General features: G+C 35.3%; 1 protein-coding gene across 3 annotated transcripts in view; it reads right to left on the reverse strand.

Moving 5' to 3' along the window:
- Positions 1-19,834, reverse strand: part of CTNNA3 (catenin alpha 3) — a 1,797,739-nt gene that overhangs the window by 416,527 nt on the left and 1,361,378 nt on the right. For all 3 annotated transcript variants that reach the window (XM_032312382.1, XM_032312379.1, XM_032312381.1), the window contains exon 12: positions 14,241-14,441. In XM_032312382.1, coding sequence (XP_032168273.1) covers positions 14,241-14,441 — 201 coding nt within the window. The remainder of the gene's footprint in view (positions 1-14,240; positions 14,442-19,834) is intronic.

The following is a 19,834-nucleotide window of genomic DNA, read 5'->3' on the forward strand; positions in this document are numbered from 1 at the left end:
CATCATAAAAATAATATTTTGGGAAGTGAAAGCAATGTTGAAGATAAAATTATCAGAATCAGGATTTATGTAGGATTTTGAGAATTTGAAATCAGGTAGATGGTAAATCTAGCAGCACATATCAAGTCTAGAATATAGAAAAATGATGCAGATTTAAAAATAATAAGTTAAGTGATGTGCATTAACACTGTAGGTCTAGTTCATCCCTCTTTTAGCAGTTGAGGAGATGGGGTCCATGTAGTTTTAAGAGACTTTTACAATTATATTTTGGGAAACCTAAGTCAAGAACTTTGGATTTTCATATTTTCTCTGTAATACTTTCTTCATCCGATCATCGCACAGAAAGTAACATTTAGAGTAACATTTGTGAACTTGTCTCCAATGTCTCTCAAACTATAAAAACATCTAGCATGAACTACTCACGTAGAGGACTGCTTTTTTCATATTATTCTGCTCTATCAATCAATTGAATTTATTATGGGTCCTCAGTGAGCTGTGTATTCATTATTTATTCATCTATTTAACATAAATTTACTGAGTGTTTACCGTGTGCCAGGTTCTTTGCTAGTCTCCAAAATTAGATGTTAAAGCAGAAAGTAGGGGGAGTTGAGAGATACAGACACTCAAAAACATATAGTCTGGTTAGGTACATGGGAAAAAAAAAAATTGAGCATATCCAGAACATAAAACATTTAGAAGTTACGGTGAACAATCTGTAAAATGGCCCAATGACCTTGCATCCTGATTTTTTATACCCTGTCTTCAAGTGACTTAGTAATCATCGAATTTAGTAGCTCCCTTCTAACAAATTGAATATAGCAAAATGGATAGTATACCACCTCAGAAATTAGGTTATACAAAAAGGCTACTTTCCACCCTAGCTTCTGTCTTTCTCTCATTCTCTCCCTCGTTTGGATTGCTCACTCTGAGCGAAGCCAGGTGCCTTATTGTGAGAACACTCAGGCAGCATAGGAAGAGGCCCACATAGCAGGAAACTGAAGTCTCCTGCCAACAGCCATGTGAATGAGCTTGGAAAGAGATCCTCCAGCCCTGGTTGAGACTCGGGTGAGGGCAATCCTGGCCAACAGCTGAACTGCAACGTCATGAGAGCCCGGGAGCCAGAACCACCAAGGGAAGCTGCTTCCAGATTCCTGACTCTCAGAAATGGTGAGACAGTAAATGTTTGTTGTCTTAATTTGCTAAATGTTAGGGTATTTTTTTTTTAATGCAGCAATAGATAACTAATATGGAGAGGGTAAGGTTTGCTATGGTTCAGTTTTTAAGGAGGCAGGGTAATGAAATGGTAATTTGGTGGACAGATGGCAGTACTGGAGGAAGCAAGCCTTGAAAGGCTGAGTCAGTACTGATGAGAAAGGCCTGTCCATTCACTATTGAGATATATTGTATAAGTCAGTTATTCCAAATAAAATAAAAGTTTAGCCACTAAGGTTTCAGCGCTTGAAAAGACCTCAGAAAAAAAAGGATGATCCACCAATTCAGGGTTCTTAATGTCAAATCATGAATGCTTATTGAGGACTTTCAAAAAAGAAAAGAAAATCTACTAACAGCAAAACCTAATTGTCTTATTCTGTGTGATTACATTAGGTGTGTGAGTGTGAGTATGTGTGTATTGTCTTTTTATTAGTATTTTCAAATACATTTTAGGGGGGGATAAATCAGTTATGATGCAATAATCACCCAAGGTTGTATATTAAAAGAGTTTGGAAAATTCTATAGAACATCCTCATATAAACCTTATTCAAGAATTCAGCAAAGCAGGAGATCTGGAGATTTGTAGGCACATCTACACAGGGTCCTTTCTTAGTCGCACAGAATGTACTTCATTTTCTGGGTTATGAACCATCAAGATGTATGCAAGGAAGTGTGGGTTTGGGAGAGTTCAGACTATATTCCAGTATAGTCTTTTATGTCCCCTGGTCATATAGCCAAGCTGAGCAATGTTACTAGTAAACAAGTACAAGGCCATCAATTGTGTAAGCCAACGCCAACAACACACTCTAAATTACTAGCTAGTCCATCATCTTTGTCATAGTCATCAGTCAGTACCAGACTTCCAGACACCCCTGAAAATGCCCCAGTCATGCTGTAAGATAATTCTATTTTACGCTATGACTAGTAAACACAAAATAATTATTTTACATATAATATAGCATATGTACTTGTGCATAGAGATACTATAATATTAAATACAGTAAGTGATACAATAAAATATATTTACATATACTATATTGTTATCACTGGATATAAACATGTGTATGTGTGTATATGTGTGCATGTAATTTATGCCTACATATACAGATATAAATTCATAATAGACATAGAAGATGATATTTACATGTAAGAAGTCTGGTTTCTTGACAATGATAAAAGACAGGACAAATATAAATAATAAACACATATAAATAGTTAAATATAAGCTAATAACAATGCAATCAGATCAAGTTTTAAAGTTTTAAAATTCTATAGTTAGGTTCATGATATTCTAACCTGCTGTGTGGGATTTCTATACTAATATGTTTTAGCGAGGATAGTGAATTATTTTCCTCATCATGTGACTGATTGAATAATTTTCAGAATCTTTTTTGTCTTGCAGTCTGTTGACTTTCTGTTCTATTTTGGATCAATTACTTTCTAAACCTACTAGGGATCTGCCATCTTGTCATTTTATCCGTTACATTCCTGAGTTCGAGTCACGATTTCAGTTTTCCATCTCTTACTCTTCCTGTTTTTTCCTCTTGCTTGAATGTCTTTTCAAGTCATTTCTCAAAAAGAAATTGAGCAACTTAGAAATTCTGGGTTCATACGCATAACAAAAAGCTTTTTATTTTGCCACATGCTTTGGAAGTATGTAGTATTCTAAATTCAGATTAATTTGCTCACTGAATGTGAAGCCATCGCTTCATTGTTTTCCAGAATCCAGTGTTGCTGCTCAGTCAACATCAGGCAAGATGGAACCTTAATCTCTTTGATGATTTCTGTTTGTGCATATTCTGAATTGAGGGGTTTGCTGCTCTCTTTCTTCTATCTGCATGTATCCCTTTTATCTACTGGGTTCGTTTTTTTTCCTGATGAGCTCACACACATGCATTTGTTACTATGGGTTTATTCTTCTCTGTGCCCCTTTACTGTCATTTATAAAGGGCTGTTGAACTAAGGTGGAATAGATATATTGTCTGCCTTCTTGCTAACTTTTCAAATAGATTAAAAAAAATGGGGGGAACACATTGAATCCTTGGTCTCAAAATTATTTGATTATAATTATGAAGATGGGATGATTTTTTTTTAAGATTTTATTTGTTTATTTGAGAGAGAGGGAGTCAGAGAGAGAGAGAAACAGCATGAGCAGAGGCTTGGGGGGCGGGGGCAGAGAGAGCGGCAGATTCCCTGCAGAGCAGGGAGCCTGATACAGGACTCCATCCCAGGACTCTAGGATCATGACCTGAGCAGATGCTTAACTGACTGAGCCACCCAGGTGCCTCAGGATAAATATATTAATAGACACAAATAATAAGAAGTACTTGGTATAAAGAAGAATAAAGTAGGAGAGATGGTAAGAGAAGTATAATATTTTAACTTACTGTTTCTCCCTTCAAGTTTGTTTGTGTGTGTGTGTGTGTTTCTGTTATCGATACTCTTAATTCCTCTTTCTAGTTACATAGGAATTTTAACGCAAGTCGTGAAAGAATGCACATAGGCTTTCTTAGATTACTGTAACCTACAATCAACATAGATTTTAGAATATCTGGAATCTTAAAGAAATACTGCCAGCAGTGTTTATAATAAATGATATCTTTAAAAACCCCTACATCAGCAGAGAAATTTTATAATATAAATTGTTCACTTAACTTTAACTGCTATAGATTTTGGCAGACAGTAAAAGTAAATGGTGGATGATCACCAGAATATATTACATTTTCCAAGATAACTCTGTGTTACTAATACACTTTAGAAGAAACTTTTTCCAATGTCCTTAGCCTTCTGTGTGGGCTTATTAAGCAGTAATATTTTCTTCTGTAATTGATGAAAGAGGAAGTTTCAAATTACCAATAGCTTGAAAATTTAACTTGGGATATTAATGCATGTCAGCAGAAATCAGCACAGGTATCTGGTGTGAAAGAATTTCCAGCTGCCTAAAATTTCTTTGTTTTTTTCTTGAACTATCGCTATCCTCACTAACTTGATTAATGGACCACGGACCAATGTTTATTCCAGTGATCTGCTCCCGGTCTTGTTTTCCCAACTGTAGCTGTCACTGAAAATACCCTTTCTTCCTTCAGTCAGATCATCTCTTCTGCCTCCACTGAAAATCCTGAGATACAGAATATGTTTATAGTTTCTCCCAAGTTTATAGTTTGTACCAAGAGGTGAAATAATCTTTAACTCACCCAATCATGATAAACAACTTGTTGACTTCACTGAAGAAAGTAGTCACATCTATTAGCAAAGCTTGTAGATAGCCCTGTCATTCGAAGACGTGGGCCTGATAATTTTTCTCTTTACAATTATAGGGTTTTTTTTATCCTTTGCTTTGATAGCCACAAAGTTTAATAATACAAATGCAATACTGCCTTCTTCTGCCAACAGCTATAGATGCTGCTTACCTTAGAAATGCTTAAATCTTCACTCGCTACACATATTCTTTTCTGGAAATGTGGCAATATCATCATGTCCATTGTGACCGTGCCCGCATAACCAGGACTACATTTAAAGAATCCCAGGGAAAAAACTGATACGAAAGACAGTTGGAAAAGAGGCTGGAGATGAAATGGCTAAAACTCTTGCCAACCAAGCTCTCCTATCTGCACCAATTACTTAACACCTAGGAAAGGCAATCTGTTTTATACATTCATATGGTTAATGCTCACTTCAAAGCCAGGGGAAAGAAAATCTGAGAGACATACCACCTCAGTTTATTTTCTAGTCTCAGTGACCTTGAATCTCAAATTTAGTTTTACAGATGAGTATATAAAACTTTTACCAGCTCACATCAGTAAATACATAACTAGACTTTCCAGGGCATATACAAAGATCTCTAAAAAAAGTAAAATTAACTATCTTTACAACTGAGGGCTATTAATACATGTAATAGATATTTGTAGCAACTACAGGGAGTTATTTCATTAGTTTCATAAATCTGACTTTGAAGCTGGAGTAGAAGGAAGGAGACTCCTGACAGATACTTGTCTAAATTTTTAAAAAAGGGGCTCCTGGGTGGCTCAGTGGGTTAAAAGCCTCTGCCTTCAGCACAGGTCATGATCCTGGCACCCTAGGATCGGGCTCTCTGCTCAGCAGGGAGCCTGCTTCCTCCTCTCTCTCTACCTTCTTGTGATCTCTGTCAGATAAATAAAATCTTAAAAAAAAAAAAACCTTTATAGATTAAAAAACAAAAACAAAAACAAAAACATATACTATGCTACAGTTTGCAAAACATTTACAGTAATTCTCCTATAAGGAGACTTAATATTCTGATTACCCAGTAGATAACAACCTAGCTCAGAGCTTCCTGTGTTATGACATCGGTGTGTTTTAGTGGGTTATTTATGTGTTAAGGTATTCATCCCTGTAGCTCTCAGGATTACTGGGCAGGACCTAACACTGCTTCTGGCTCCAGAGCCTCTGATTCCCTCTGGCCTTAAATTGCCACTACTGTTTCCCAGTGGCTATGTACACGCTATGATTTTAGAAGACACCGATTTGTACTCTTACAAAAAATGTTTAGTACTTAGTAGATCTTAAAATAAATGAAGTTGGGGCATGTGGGTGGCTCAGTTGTTAAATGTCTGCCTTCAGCTCAGGGTCCTGGGATCCTGGGGATCCCAGGGTCCTGGGATCGAGTCCTGAATCGGGCTCCCTGCTCGGTGGGGAGCCTGCTTCTCCCTCTGCCCCTCCCCCTGCTTGTATTCTGTCTCTCTCTGTAAGTAAATAAATAAAATCTTTAAAAAATAAACTAAATAAAATAAATGAAGTCAAACTCCCCATCCTTTTGGATTTAAAATAAAAACATATATTTTGATACAGTTTCACTGTACATGCAAACAATAACAGGATACAATCCATTATTGTTTTCTTGCCATTGTTTTTAAAGAACAAAGGAAGAATCATTGAAGGATAAATGTTTTCATCACTTTTCCCCCAGACTTCACAGATTCCTGTACATGCACCATGGCCTCTCTCTTGGCAGCAGAATCACATTCACATCAGATTTCCTGCTAAGGCGCATCCGCCCTGGAACGTACTTAGATGTGAAGTGCTATCATCATACCTCATTTAATACATCTACTAGGAATAAAGCGTGCTTTTGTACTTGTCTTTAAATTTTATAAACCAACAATAAGATTGAGTTTGGCAACAAGATGCTGAAAGGCAGCGCTCCTAACTGGGTGATTACAGCAGCGTGTCTGTTGTCCTGACACAGCTGATGACTGACATTAAGTTGGTAAAGTCAATCCTCAATTTCCCTTCTTTGGGTCCTTTTGCTCCATTGTTGATGTTCCTCCTTTCCTGCTCTGTAACACCCCCACGTCCCTTTGCTCACAGACTCCAAAGCCTGTTCTCTTGCCAGGGAATTGCCTGTATGAGGGTCTCGGTGTGAGGCCAAGCACTATCTCCACAGAAGCTCAAACCCAGGACTTGCCAACTCCGCCTCCCCCATACCAACAGCAAGGTGTGGACACATGATTTAAACTCTTCTGAGGGAGTACCATGCATCTGCTCGGGAAGCTGAATTCAGGGCAAGTGAGACAAAAGCAGAAGGTTTTTTTTTTTTTTAGGTTTTTATTCCATTGATGGAAATACCTGGAATGTGGTGACAAAGGAATGTACCATCTGGAGGGTCCAGTGTTTTAATGTTAGAGGCCAAAAATGGCATTAAATGTTCAGAGAGAGCTGGAAGGGCACCTCAAATGATAACTCTCTGGGATGACTGACTGGATTCCAATAGGTAGCATCCCTTGTAGTCTTACTTCCTGTGTTTGTGTGTTTGTCTGTTTTTCTACTTGAGTTAGCTGTAGATTCTGCTGTTTGTAATCCAGAGCTGAAACTGGAACTTTCCACCTTATCTTCTTACATAGGAGTTATTGTACCCTTTATCCCTATCTACCACATAACGGCCCATACAATAAATCTAAACTAGTCTTTTTACTGAAAGTAGGTGAAAATAAGATGAGAAAGAAAGGTGAGACATATTCCTCTTTCCAGACAATGTCTTCCTTGGCTGGAGAATATGCCTGTTCATAGGAGTTTTAGACTTAAAGAAGGTACAAGACTTCTAGAACCTCTTTGCTCTGATGAATATCTACTCAGCAGGTCCACACTCTCTGCTTCTTTTTCCTTTTAGGCCTTTCCTATCCATACCTCACGGAATATCAGCCTCAAAGTTACATAGTTTACATGGTCCAGAAATAAGAATATTTTAGGCCCTTTTTATGATTTTCTGAAATCCACTTTAAAGCACTCTATATTATTTCCTCTTTTGGTAATAAAATTTCTGTCATATCAAAATGTATTATTTTTATTAATAAAGTTATTACCAGCAGTATTTTTTGTTTTGTTTTGTTTTGTTATTTATTCAATAAACTTTTCTCAGGATCTAACCTTACCTTAGCTAAAAGGTCAAAATACCCCAAAGATGCAGATGTCATGAAAAGAAGGGCCGTCTGTACCCCAATGTTTATAGCAGCAATGGCCACGGTCGCCAAACTATGGAAAGAACCAAGATGCCCTTCAACGGACGAATAGATAAGGAAGATGTGATCCATATACACTATGGAGTATTATGCCTCCATCAGAAAGGATGAATACCCAACTTCTGTAGCAACATGGACGGGACTGGAAGAGATTATGCTGAGTGAAATAAGTCAAGCAGAGAGAGTCAATTATCATATGGTTTCACTTATTTGTGGAGCATAACAAATATCATGGAGGACAAGGGGTGTTAGAGAGGAGAAGGGAGTTGGGGTAAATTGGAAGGGGAGGTGAATCATGAGAGACTATGGACTCTGAAAAACAATCTGAGAGGTTTGAAGTGGCGGGGGGGGTAGGAGGTTGGGGTACGAGGTGGTGGGTATTAGAGAGGGCACGGATTGCATGGAGCACTGGGTGTGGTAAAAAAAATAATGAATACTGTTTTTCTGAAAATAAATAAATCAATTTAATTAAAAAAATCATTTGCATCCCCACTATATACAGATTTCAGTTTTTTTAGCATTTCTTTTTTCCGGACAGATTTATATTTCCAATTAATTAAAATGGCAAGATAAAGAAGTATCCTCCACCCACTAACTACATATGGATCCTATTTAAATCCAGTTCTCTTTAGTCAGAAAACAGGTTTTCCAGTCAGAAATTCTAGTAGCTGCTTTCTTTAACTCACAATGCTGGCCCAGGATCCCTATATCCTGCAGCCGCAGAAGTACATCCAAAGCCAGGGATCTCCCTCTTCTCTAAAGAGGTTGAGTTGTCATTTAACTTCTGATTTTGGCATCACCAACATGAAGACACCTATTTATCGAGGTTAGCCAAGTGATCTGCAGATAGAAGCTTCCTGTTAATATTCTCTGACTGTGGGATGCCTGGGTGGCTCAGTCGGTTAAACGGCTGCCTTCAGCTCAGGTCATGATCCCAGGGCCCTGGGATTGAGTCCCACTTGGGGCTCCTTGCTCCGCAGGGAGCCTGCTTCTCTCTCTGCCTCTGCCTGCCACTCTGTCTGCCTATACTCTATCTCTCTGACAAATAAATAAATAAAATCTTAAAAAAAAAAAAAAATTTCTCTGACTGTGTTAAAGGGTGTCAGTCCCTAACTGGGGTTCCTGTCTCAAACCGCTACTGGGGGAGGGAAGTTCACCAGCAACAGTTTCTGAATTTGAAGGCATGGTTGCTAATCCTTACAGGGATTTGCTAGAACCATTAGTGAAATTAGGTTCAGTGGGCTCTTTCACCAGATGCCATTCGAGGATGGTTCTTACAAGTAATAGAATATATAAAAGTCATGATCTCTTGTTCAAAAGCTTGTTAAAGACCTTTTAAACATCTGACCCCAAGTTTTCCAGAAGTCACTAATATCTCACTCTGGAGAGTAATGAATCACTTCCCTGACCTTTTCTCTGCCCCAGCCTTTTACAGAGTCTACTGTTTTTGAGTTTTTGTTTTGTTTTGTTTTGTTTTGTTTTGTTTTGTCTTTTCCTGAACTGGAATGATAACTTGTTCTCTTGCTTAACTGTATTAGAATGCGTCACAGTACAATATTGTAGTGAATTTTAAATTTATAGTGGTAAAAGGACTTGGGCACCTCTAGATGGATAAAATGCTACTGGGAAATATAAAAATAAAGTATGACGTCTGCCTTTAAATATGTTACAATCTAGTCAGGGAAACTTGTTATGTAAATGACTGATTATGACACAAGGAAAAGTGAAATAAGCATTAACTAAAAGACAGGCTCATCCAGGGTAACACAGATAATGGAGCAATTACTTCTGCCTGAAGGGGAATCAGCAACTCCCATGCAAAGGTGGTGGCATTTGAGAAAATGTTGGACAATAAGTATAATTTTAGAGGGACAGTAGAGAACAAAAGACTCTTCACTGCTGGAATAGAATTAGTACAGGCATATAGACACAATTCAAGAGTCATTTTGCTGTTTTGTTTTATTTTAAGCCAGCGCACTCAAGAAGAGATGCAAAGAAAAATAAATAAATGCAAGACATACAAGTTTCCTTTTCTTCTATAACTTACATTCTACTTGAAGGAAAATCATTTCCAAGTAAGTATATCTGAGTTCATCAATAGCATATAGTTGTCCGGAAGGATTCAACTGAGTGGCAAGTCCTTTAAAATCTACAGTACATGAAGTCAGAAAGAATTCACTATTGCCAGAGGGAGTAAAGAAAGATTCCTAGAACACATGGGATATGAGCTATTTCTTGAAAGATGGATAAAATATGAAAATAAAATGTGAAACTACAAACTTCGTTGAATAGAAAGTGCCTTTGGCACACCAATAGGAAAAAACACAAACATACACACACACACAGAAATGCATATCTAGGTCCACTCAAATGCCTACAAAGCTCAGACAGATAAATTAAGTGAGTGAAGCAGTCTAGGTATATAATGAAAGGCAGTGTAAGATACTATGACCCAGGCTTAAAGCAAAGGAAGACATCACTAAGCTCCAGGCAAACTCTGCCCTAGTATTGTCAGACTCTCCCATTTTTCAGGATAAGCCATTAATCTGGGTTAAATGTGTGTGTGTGTGTGTGTGTGTGTGTGTGTGTGTGTGTGATATGTATAAAATAAGGAACTAATTCTTAAAATAAAATTATGTTGGTCAAAACTCTGCTGGACATGCAAAAATTCTTTTGTATCATATTGAGTAACATCTAGTATATGGACCACTAATTTTCAAACTCTGCTGGTTTGTGGAGTGCAAAAAGTTCCAAAACTAAAACCTTTGTATTTTGTTTTAGGATTATTTAAGGTTATAGACCAGAGATGCAACATAAGAAAAGTAAGTAAACATGTTTTAATCTGGCTACAAAATGTAGGATATTTATATGTAAAAAATATATATATTAAATGAAAGGGACTTGATAGGAGTTGCTGCTATCAAAATTTTTAAAATTATTTTTAGATAAAATCCATTTTAAAAGTCTATTGTTTAAATTGGTCACAAGAAAAATTTACAGAAAAGTTTTGGAAATATTTGTTGGTTCAAACTTATTTTCAGCTATCTCATGTGTCTTCAAGAAGAAAAATTGCAACCGTATGGCCCTTCTCTATTCTCTTAGGGGGAGGATTCTGGGTCCACGTTCTCCAGTTTGGGCCTGATGAAGTACTTGATGAATTGCCTTTTATTTGCCTTTACTACAAGTCGCCAGTAGTGAACGCTGCCTCTTGGTCAGGTTCATGTATGTGCCTGCTCTCTTTTGGTACGTGAGCCTGGCTGACATTGAAACCAGGAGGAGTTTGGTGGTTTGCAACAGATGCTTTGGGGCCTGCTAATTTCTGAATTTGATGAGTCCATAAATCACATACCAAAAAAACACTAAAAACACTATTATCAGTCCCTTCTTTGCTTAGGTTTCTCCCCAGCCTACTATGAAAAAACTCAAGTTGGTGTTAAGAATATAACTTCTAAGTCTTCACATTAAAGTTGAGAAAGTTTGTTATTTAAGAGAAAAAAGCTAATATATTTCCTCTCCCCTATTGGGAATTCCTGACAGATAAAGAAGCTTCAAAACAGGGAAAAATTGGGCAGAATATCACATGGAGATTACAAAATCATGCTTCTGTTGAGTGAAATGTAGCATTCCAGATGTTGCCTACATTTCACTTAAAACCAACTGCTAAGGTTTATGAACAATGCAAATCCCTAAAATGTAGCAGGGCAGCTCTGCTTCCTAATGCTGAGAAAACACTTAGAAGATCATCAAATCTTGAAAATGTGCTAATGAGCCACAAAGTCTGATTAAAATCAAAGGTGCAATGTTCCAAAAACACTCTGTGATTTAGATAAGCATGGCTTAGGTTTCAACATTGATTACAGTACTTTAAGGCAAATTTTGCAGTGATAAGGAAGTCTCAGTAATAAAAACAATTCACGATAGCTCCTTATTAAGTTATTTTCAGGAAGCAGGGTCAAGACCTGAGAACTGTATAAGAGAAAAGAAAAACAGCCCACATAGACCATTCACTTGCTAAAATGTGAACTATTAAGGCTTCACGACACAAAACATGACATTTCCAATTACTTAATTTGATGATTATTTATAAATAATAAATCCAAGTTATGAGCAGATGTAAACAAAGATGAACATCTTCTGTTATTTAATTATGGAGGCCAGAATAGTTGGAAGTATTTTTCACAGACAATATCTCTGTGGGAAGGAAAATGTTCACATATTTCAGCTTTGGTTAAGATCAAACCGATCTAATTAGCATTTTCATCTAGTTTATTGCTCAGAATTCCCTTTAGTGGGGTATGCCTTTGATAAATTTCAAGAAAAACTGGAGAAAAGTTTGGAATTAGATATATAAAAGAAAAATTGAAATCCCTTCCCATAGATAAACCATAAAATTATCTGAAAAACTAAAATGACAAAATTGGAAAGTCATAAATTATAATTACATTAATAATGAGACAGAATAACCCAGAATCATTCTATATTTATTATATTGGGGCACAGGACATAATTTACCTGGAGAATTTTAATTACAGTTACATACAACTAATTAGAGGAAAAAGGACTTCTCTTTATCTTCTGAATGAATGAATTTTGTAGCCATATTGGTTAGTTATTGTGTAAGGTCATTATATATCATAAAGCTATTGACAAACTTGTAATTAAATGTGTAAATAACTTTGACTTATTTGTATTTTCTTATTTCAGATTACAAGAATTGATTGTGAACAGGGTTCCACAACACACTTTACGTCCTGGACAATTTAGAATTTTGTTTCTACTTCTTTGCTTGTAGCAGATATAGACTCTATCCTATGGAATCTAAACCTATAAACCTGGTACCTCATAGACATTATAACCGTAAAAGTGTGTTCACAAGATATTACTAATATGAGTACAGAACTGAGACAGTGGCAAGATATATGTAAAATCCCAGTAGACTAGACTGATTCAGTTCCCTGCAGGAAATTTTCATTTGGCTAAAAAGAGAACCCCTGATGCATTCTTCTTTTACTTACAATTCCATTCTCAGAAAGTAGGAAAAAAAAAAATCAGATAACTCTGTACTTGATTTGAACAAGGAAATACCAGTTAAATTTGGTTTGTGAAGGAGATGCAGAACTCCCATAACACAACTGTCTCCATTAAGCAAGTAAATATATTGCTATACCTTGTTATATGGTATGTGGTACGTGCCACATGGGATATACCATGTGCTCTATTTGTGACATCAGTGGCTTTGGAATTGTTACAGAAATATAACATCAAGACTTACAGATGCACCTCCTCCATCTTCCCTTAGCATATCTTTAATGTTTCACTCTTTTAGAAATATTTTTTTAAAGAGATCATGAGAAAACTACATGCCAACACTCATCAATGATTTTCTGTATCAAGATGTTAGGAAAACAGCAACATTAATCATCAATTCAGAGAACATCAAACTCAGAGAACGATCTTGCTCAGCTTACCTTGAGGTATACCTCTTCAGGACTAGTCCCTTGTGAGGGTTTATTTGACTGTTGATATGTTTCTCTTATTTAGTTTTAAGAAGAGGCCTTTTCCTGTCCCCTCAGAATTACCCGTTCTCATTCCTGCTACTATTTTCATGAAACAATGTACATATTGTCCAAATTTTATATGCCCTATCCATAACCTAAGGAACAATTCTCCAGATAGAATCAATGACCTAACTATGGAATTACTAATATTTTAGTAATCATGGGTACACCATCCTCCTAGTGTTAAAAGGTAATTACTAAGAAAACTTCATCTTGGGGATTTCACAGAGCACAATGTGTTTTCATAGGAAAAGGTTTTGCCATGATGACTTCTAAAAATAATTGATTGCCCTCTTTCAAATTATATCCACTTTTTTTCTAAATCCATTGAATTCATATGCTTCTGTAAGCTTCAAGGAGAAATATCAATAGCATTAAAGATAAGAATGCATTTTAAAGAGTGATTCAAAATAAGCATTTACTGGCTGATATAGAAATTATTAACCTGGGTGCTGCAACCAAAACAAAATCATGATTCTATATTTCTTAAGTAATCAAAGAAGATTATGTAAAAGAACAAAATGCTGTTTTACAAACAGATTCTGAAGGAAGGCACAGAGCATTTCTCTGGAAATGTAGGATAAGTTTGCTGTTTAAGAAATGTAAACAGAAGCCCGGGGGTACTAAAGATACAGCTAAAAAGGGATTTGGAAAGTACTACATACTTATCACATCTGGCCTAATTATCTATCTTAATAGTTCTGGCATTAATAAACATTCACAAGTGGCTAAGGCCTGTGGGTAATTCATATAACACATGTATTTATAAGACTTATTTTTCCCAATGAAAATATTTACTTCTAGACATAAATTTCAAATCATATAACCAAAAGATGCCAGGACTTATCAGATGGGAGAGCAATCCATTTCAAAACAAGCAACACAGGCAGAGATCTGCTTGCCATGTGTATGACTGGTAGCTACATGGAAGAAAGTATCAGGAACAGTGGAGCTGTTATTGGGGACTGAGACTTACCAGTAGTTGTCAGGAAGTTAACGTTTCTCATCACACCTTCAGTGTAAGCTCCTGGCTCATAACTGTCCATTTCACCTGTGACAATGTGAGCAACTCTTGCTGCCCGTCCTCTGATAGCACCTGCAGCACGGTCTAAATTATCAACATCCTGGTCTCTCAATGCTATGATACACTTGTTGACATCTTCAAGGATATGGCTCTCTGAAAGAAAAGAGATCCAATTAGTATAGTATATTATAATTCATGTTAACTTCTGACTTCAGATGTGGTACTCATTGGGAATAAAGGACACACTGACAAAGAAAAAAAAAAGATGATTTTGCTTTTATCTCTTTAATAGAAAAATTTGTGAAGTATAGAATTTTATGTTTATCTGCAGTTTTATAGATTATATATTATTTTAGATTTTAGTTCCAACTGACTTGATTTTAGATTTAAGTGGCATATGGGTGCAAATTGAAAATTTTTAGATTAAAATAAAAATAAAACATATAATGACGGAACACTTAATTCTGTTAAAAGCAACACTGTACAGATTATAAAACACTTTAAAAATGTCAGTTATCCTAAATATATAGAAAAATAAAACTATGGAGCTCTAATTCAACTAATGTTCATTGGTGTATAACAGAATTTAAGTTATAGTGGAGGCTTCCCCATACAACAAGCAATTCTCTGGATACCCAATGAATGTTCTATGATTTAATTCTGATACTACCTACCCAGGAATAGCATCAGATCCCACAAGTTAAGGAGTCATTCCTCTAAGACTGTCCTCTACCCCACATCAGAAACAGTTGCAAGTCCAGGTTATTACTTATACTTCTAATTCCACTGGCTATAGATCAGCTCCCATGACCTCCTCATTGGGTTTGATTAATTTGCTAGAGTGGCTCACGGAACTCAGAGAACATTTTACTTGTTAGATTTAACTTTTATAATTCAGGACAGCCAGATGAAAGGGTTGTATAGAGCAAATTACGTGGGAAGGGTAAGGAGCTTCCATGCCTTCTCCAGGTACGCCATTTTCCACACATCTCCAAATAGTCCCAACTTGGCAGCTCTCTAAGCCCTGTCTTTTTTGTTTTTTAGAGAGGCTTCATTACATATGCATGATTTATTAAATCACTGGCCTTTGACAAATGATTCAACCACCAGTCCTTCTTCCTTCCCGGAGGCCAGAAGATGGGACTGATAGTTCCAAAGTTCCAGCCTTCTAACCACATGGTCAATTACCTTGGCAATCAGCCCCCAGTGGGGCAGGGGGTGAGGTGGATGATATAAATGTCACCTCATTAACATAAAAAAATACTTTTATCGCTCTCATCATTTGGAAAATTCTAAAAGTTTTGAGTTCTGTACCAGAAATGGGACAACTGTTTGTACCAGAAATGGGAAAAACACCAAATACATATTTCTTACAATAGATCACAGTATTACATTTGCCAGTTTTCTTTGGTCTGCTTGATTAACTCGTAGTATAATTTCAAAACTCTAGTCAAATAAATGTTCCTTCCTCAGGAAATCCATGCTGACCTACAGTAAGACAAATTTGGTTCCATATAGTTTGGGATTCCCATTAAATGGCTTATATGTTTTCATTACAGCTTCTTCCCATGTTTTAATAAAGTACTAATCAATCAGTCTCTCTATTAGACAACGAAATATATAAAAGCATAAAAATGTTATTTTATTGCTGAAGTATCATATCTAGTCTCTAGTGCAATACATAGCACCTATTAGACCAACAAGAATGTTTGTTGAATGAATGAAATCCTCTGGTAACACACCTAGGACCAGTAAATTATTTTGTCTAAATCCTAAATCATGGTTTATGAACATAGGTAGATACATATCTTTACTTAAATTTAGTCAGTTTAACCCATCTCAAGGACAATCAGGTCATTTGCATGAAAAGGATTATATGCTGAAAACCTTCATTATAAATTCACTAGTTTTAACCTAATTGGTTATGGATATGTTATTCAGTTATGGATATGTTATTAAGGGCTATAATAAATCCAAACATGGTCCCATCTCAATAGAAAATGCATGTATATCATCACCATCATATTTATAGAACTGAAAATACAAGTTTCAATGTAGACGGTATAAAATCATCAGTTTTTTTATTTTTTTAAGACTATAGATGCACACTTTAACAACACAGTAAGAAGCTGTTATTGTTCAAGTATGTTGGTAAGTTTTTTAAAACTAATACTACTGATACATATATATATGTATGTATATGTATACACACATAATAAATGTGTAATCTGTATTCACTAAATTATGCATTAAAATATTCACTAAAGGTGGTTAATTTGGGATTACAGAGCTGTTTTGGCTCAGTCCTATAGAAGTGAATAAATAGGGGAAAATGGTGTTTATTCTTAGAAGAATAATATCTAATAAACTGTAATTTCTGTTTAATTAAAGGTGAAATCATAGCTGGCATAAACTATTTTTCCTAGTAAATTTTGCCAAGAAATAATATATATACAAAGAATATTCACTAAGAATGAATTGAATGTTCCCTCGTTTGTAGAACAATGATATACACAGTATCAACTTATTTTATTATATAAAGCATAGATTTAAAATATAGCAAGGGTTTTTCTGGCTCTTTTTTGCTGACTTTATGAGAGTTTGTGTGATTATTGCTTTAGAATGAGACTCATAATAAGAAGTCATACTATTAATCACATTGAAGAATTATAGAGGGGAGGTCAGAGATGGAAATGAAAGTCCTATATGAACATATACAACATGTAAGAAATAAGTGAAATAAGTGAAGAGAAACATGTAACCAGACTTTGCCCGAAGTTATATTAGAGAATGTTGAGTTATATTATTATATATTAGAAAATGTCTCAGTTATATTGAGAATGTTGAGATGATGACTAAATGATCTTTTGAATTACTAAGATTAAATATAGCACAAAAGCATTAAGAAAGGTTTGCAAAATTTCCATTATTGTGACACTTTCCCATTACCCTGAATGTTTCACAAGATGCCAGAAATTATTTGCATGAAATTCTAAACATAGAATGCCAGAAAAAGAAAATAAGAATGCTGGGCACCTCCCACATATGCACAATAACTAAACATTAAACTCTTTTCTTAAAAACAATGATTTCTTTGCTATTCCTATTTCAGGTGAATTTAAGTAGCTAGAAAGGCCTTCAGGATAGCTTGAGTTTTTATGTCCAGCTATATAACCTTCAGCCTCTAGGACAGAAATTAAAAGCCAAATACCTTGTGCAAAACTTCTTACTGATGTGTCTCTGAAGCTTTTGCTAATGAAACAGGATTATATGTTAGACATAGCAGAGCTCGTTAGGAGCTCTGCCTTCATTTAATTATCTATTTTTTAACTGTAGATGCACTTGAACTAAAAAATTACCTCATTTTTAAAATGAGGTTTAAGAGAAAGAAAATGCTATTATAGAACAAGTACATTCAGAATACTACAATTTTTGTCGAATTGATTGAAGATTTGTCTTTGTTTCAGAATTCCACTTTAACATTTGATGTGAGGTGAGGAGTGGAATGTTCTGGTGTTAAGGCAAGTCCTGGAGCACATTATTTTTAGAACAGAGAATTGCTGAAGTACTAACAATTTCTATCAATCATTTTATGGCTATCTGGTGATGCAAAGGGTGACTTCTATTATGTTGGAAAACAGTAATAAACAAAGCAATAAAGGAACGGATCTTAAACAAAAAGATAATTCATCTGTTGCAAATTTCTCTGGGTAACTCCATCTCCAGTCACTGTGGCATCACACAAGATTTTAAAGTGCATTTAAATTTTTTCTAGCTTTTTTTTCTTAATTCTTCAGTTTTCCACAATTAAAGCCAGACTTTGCCTTAGAGAAAGTAGAAAATGCACAAAAAAATCCAGAAAGAACAAAAAGTTAATTTATTGACTTTTGACTTCCAAAAGAGAATTTTAAAATCCATAGCCCAAAGAAAATACTGGAAGTAGAAGCACATTTTATTTGCAAAAAGCAGACGTTGTTGAGAGGTAAAAAGTCTGTTTTCTTTTCATTCCCAAAGCTGGGCTTTGAATATATCAGTGACAAAGCCTGAAGAAGTAGAAGCTTTATGTTACAATCTCTTGAGTGGGGAATACTATACCATCAACTGTTTTCTCCCCTGATATCTGTGTACCTAAAACACAATTCTAAGGGGAAGAGAAGAGAGAAAAAGATATTTTTTCTAAAGATTTTTTTTTCCTAAAAAGACTGAGTTATAAGCCAAAAGAGGTTAAATTTCTTAAACTGGCAACGGCAAGATTAGCTATTCACAGTATATGAGCTCAGAGAGTTAAGCTAAGTTTAATTATAAGAAAATAAATTTCCATTTTTGCACACCTGGACCTATAACTATAAATTTAAAATTCATTACATAGGCAACTACACAAATGTTCAACAAATAAAAACAAACACAGCAATTTTTCTTTCTCTTTTACCAAAAAACGTGAAACCAAAAGCAAATGGAATACACCACTTAAGTTACTTTTTGTTTAGGTATCTAAGGTGGTTAAAATTTCTATTTGGCAAGAATTTGATCATGAAGACTGGTCTCCAAATTAACTGATACCCTGAATAAAGATGTAGGCAGGCACAGGTACTATTTTGAGAATAAAGAGCATGTACAGAGCTAAAAAGAAAACATTTTAAAATTCCTCATCCCTTTTCTTCTTTTTTTAATTTAAATTCAATTAGCCAACATATAGTACATCATTAGTTTCAGATGTAGAGTTCAATAATTCTCCTCATTCCTTTTCTACAGCCTAAAAACCTTTCATCTGTCTCTTCTCCTGAACGTCAGTAGTACTTTAAGTTAGATGATGAGGTGATATAAAAGATAAATAAGGTACAATCTCTGTCCACAAAGACTACACAAGTTAGTAACAAGAAATATTTTCTTTCATCATCCTTTACTCTTCCCAAAATACAGATGCCACAATTATCATCATTTTATCATTCTAATGAAGTTTCCTTGAACTTTAAAAAAAAAAAAAAAAAAACTCTCTAGTATTTATGCACATGCAATTCTATAGAAATCAAAACCACAAAAGAAAGTCACTGAAACCTTCAAATTTCTTTCAGTATGTCTTAAGTAGGTCTTAGAATTTATTAAAAAATTTATCAGAAGCTTGGAAATAGGCAAAAGTACTATTGCATGGCCTTGCAGTGTCCTGCTGGGCAGAAATTATGAATAAGGTCTAAGATCTAATCTCCCCAAGGGTGTATATCTTTGTTCCACTTGCTATTTACTATTGGTTAGGATATTTTACAACTCAATCAGAGAGGATGCTCATTTGTTTCAAAACTGACAGCCATATAAATAATTCTTGTCACATAGTAATGCAACTTAATTATTATCTGGTAGAGAGAGAAATCATTTTTGTAGTAAAGATATTCCTGAAGGTTACATTTTATTGCTTTGTAGTACATTAGTAAATTGTGTGTCTAAATTAGTAATTTTATTTAATCACTCTTTCTTCATCCAATTCTCCCCAAAACAAGACTTATCATGATATAGAATTTTTGACACAAACTCACTTTAAATTTGTAAAAATC

This window comes from Mustela erminea, chromosome 14, assembly GCF_009829155.1.
Source record: "Mustela erminea isolate mMusErm1 chromosome 14, mMusErm1.Pri, whole genome shotgun sequence".
Classification (NCBI taxonomy): Eukaryota; Metazoa; Chordata; class Mammalia; order Carnivora; family Mustelidae; genus Mustela; species Mustela erminea.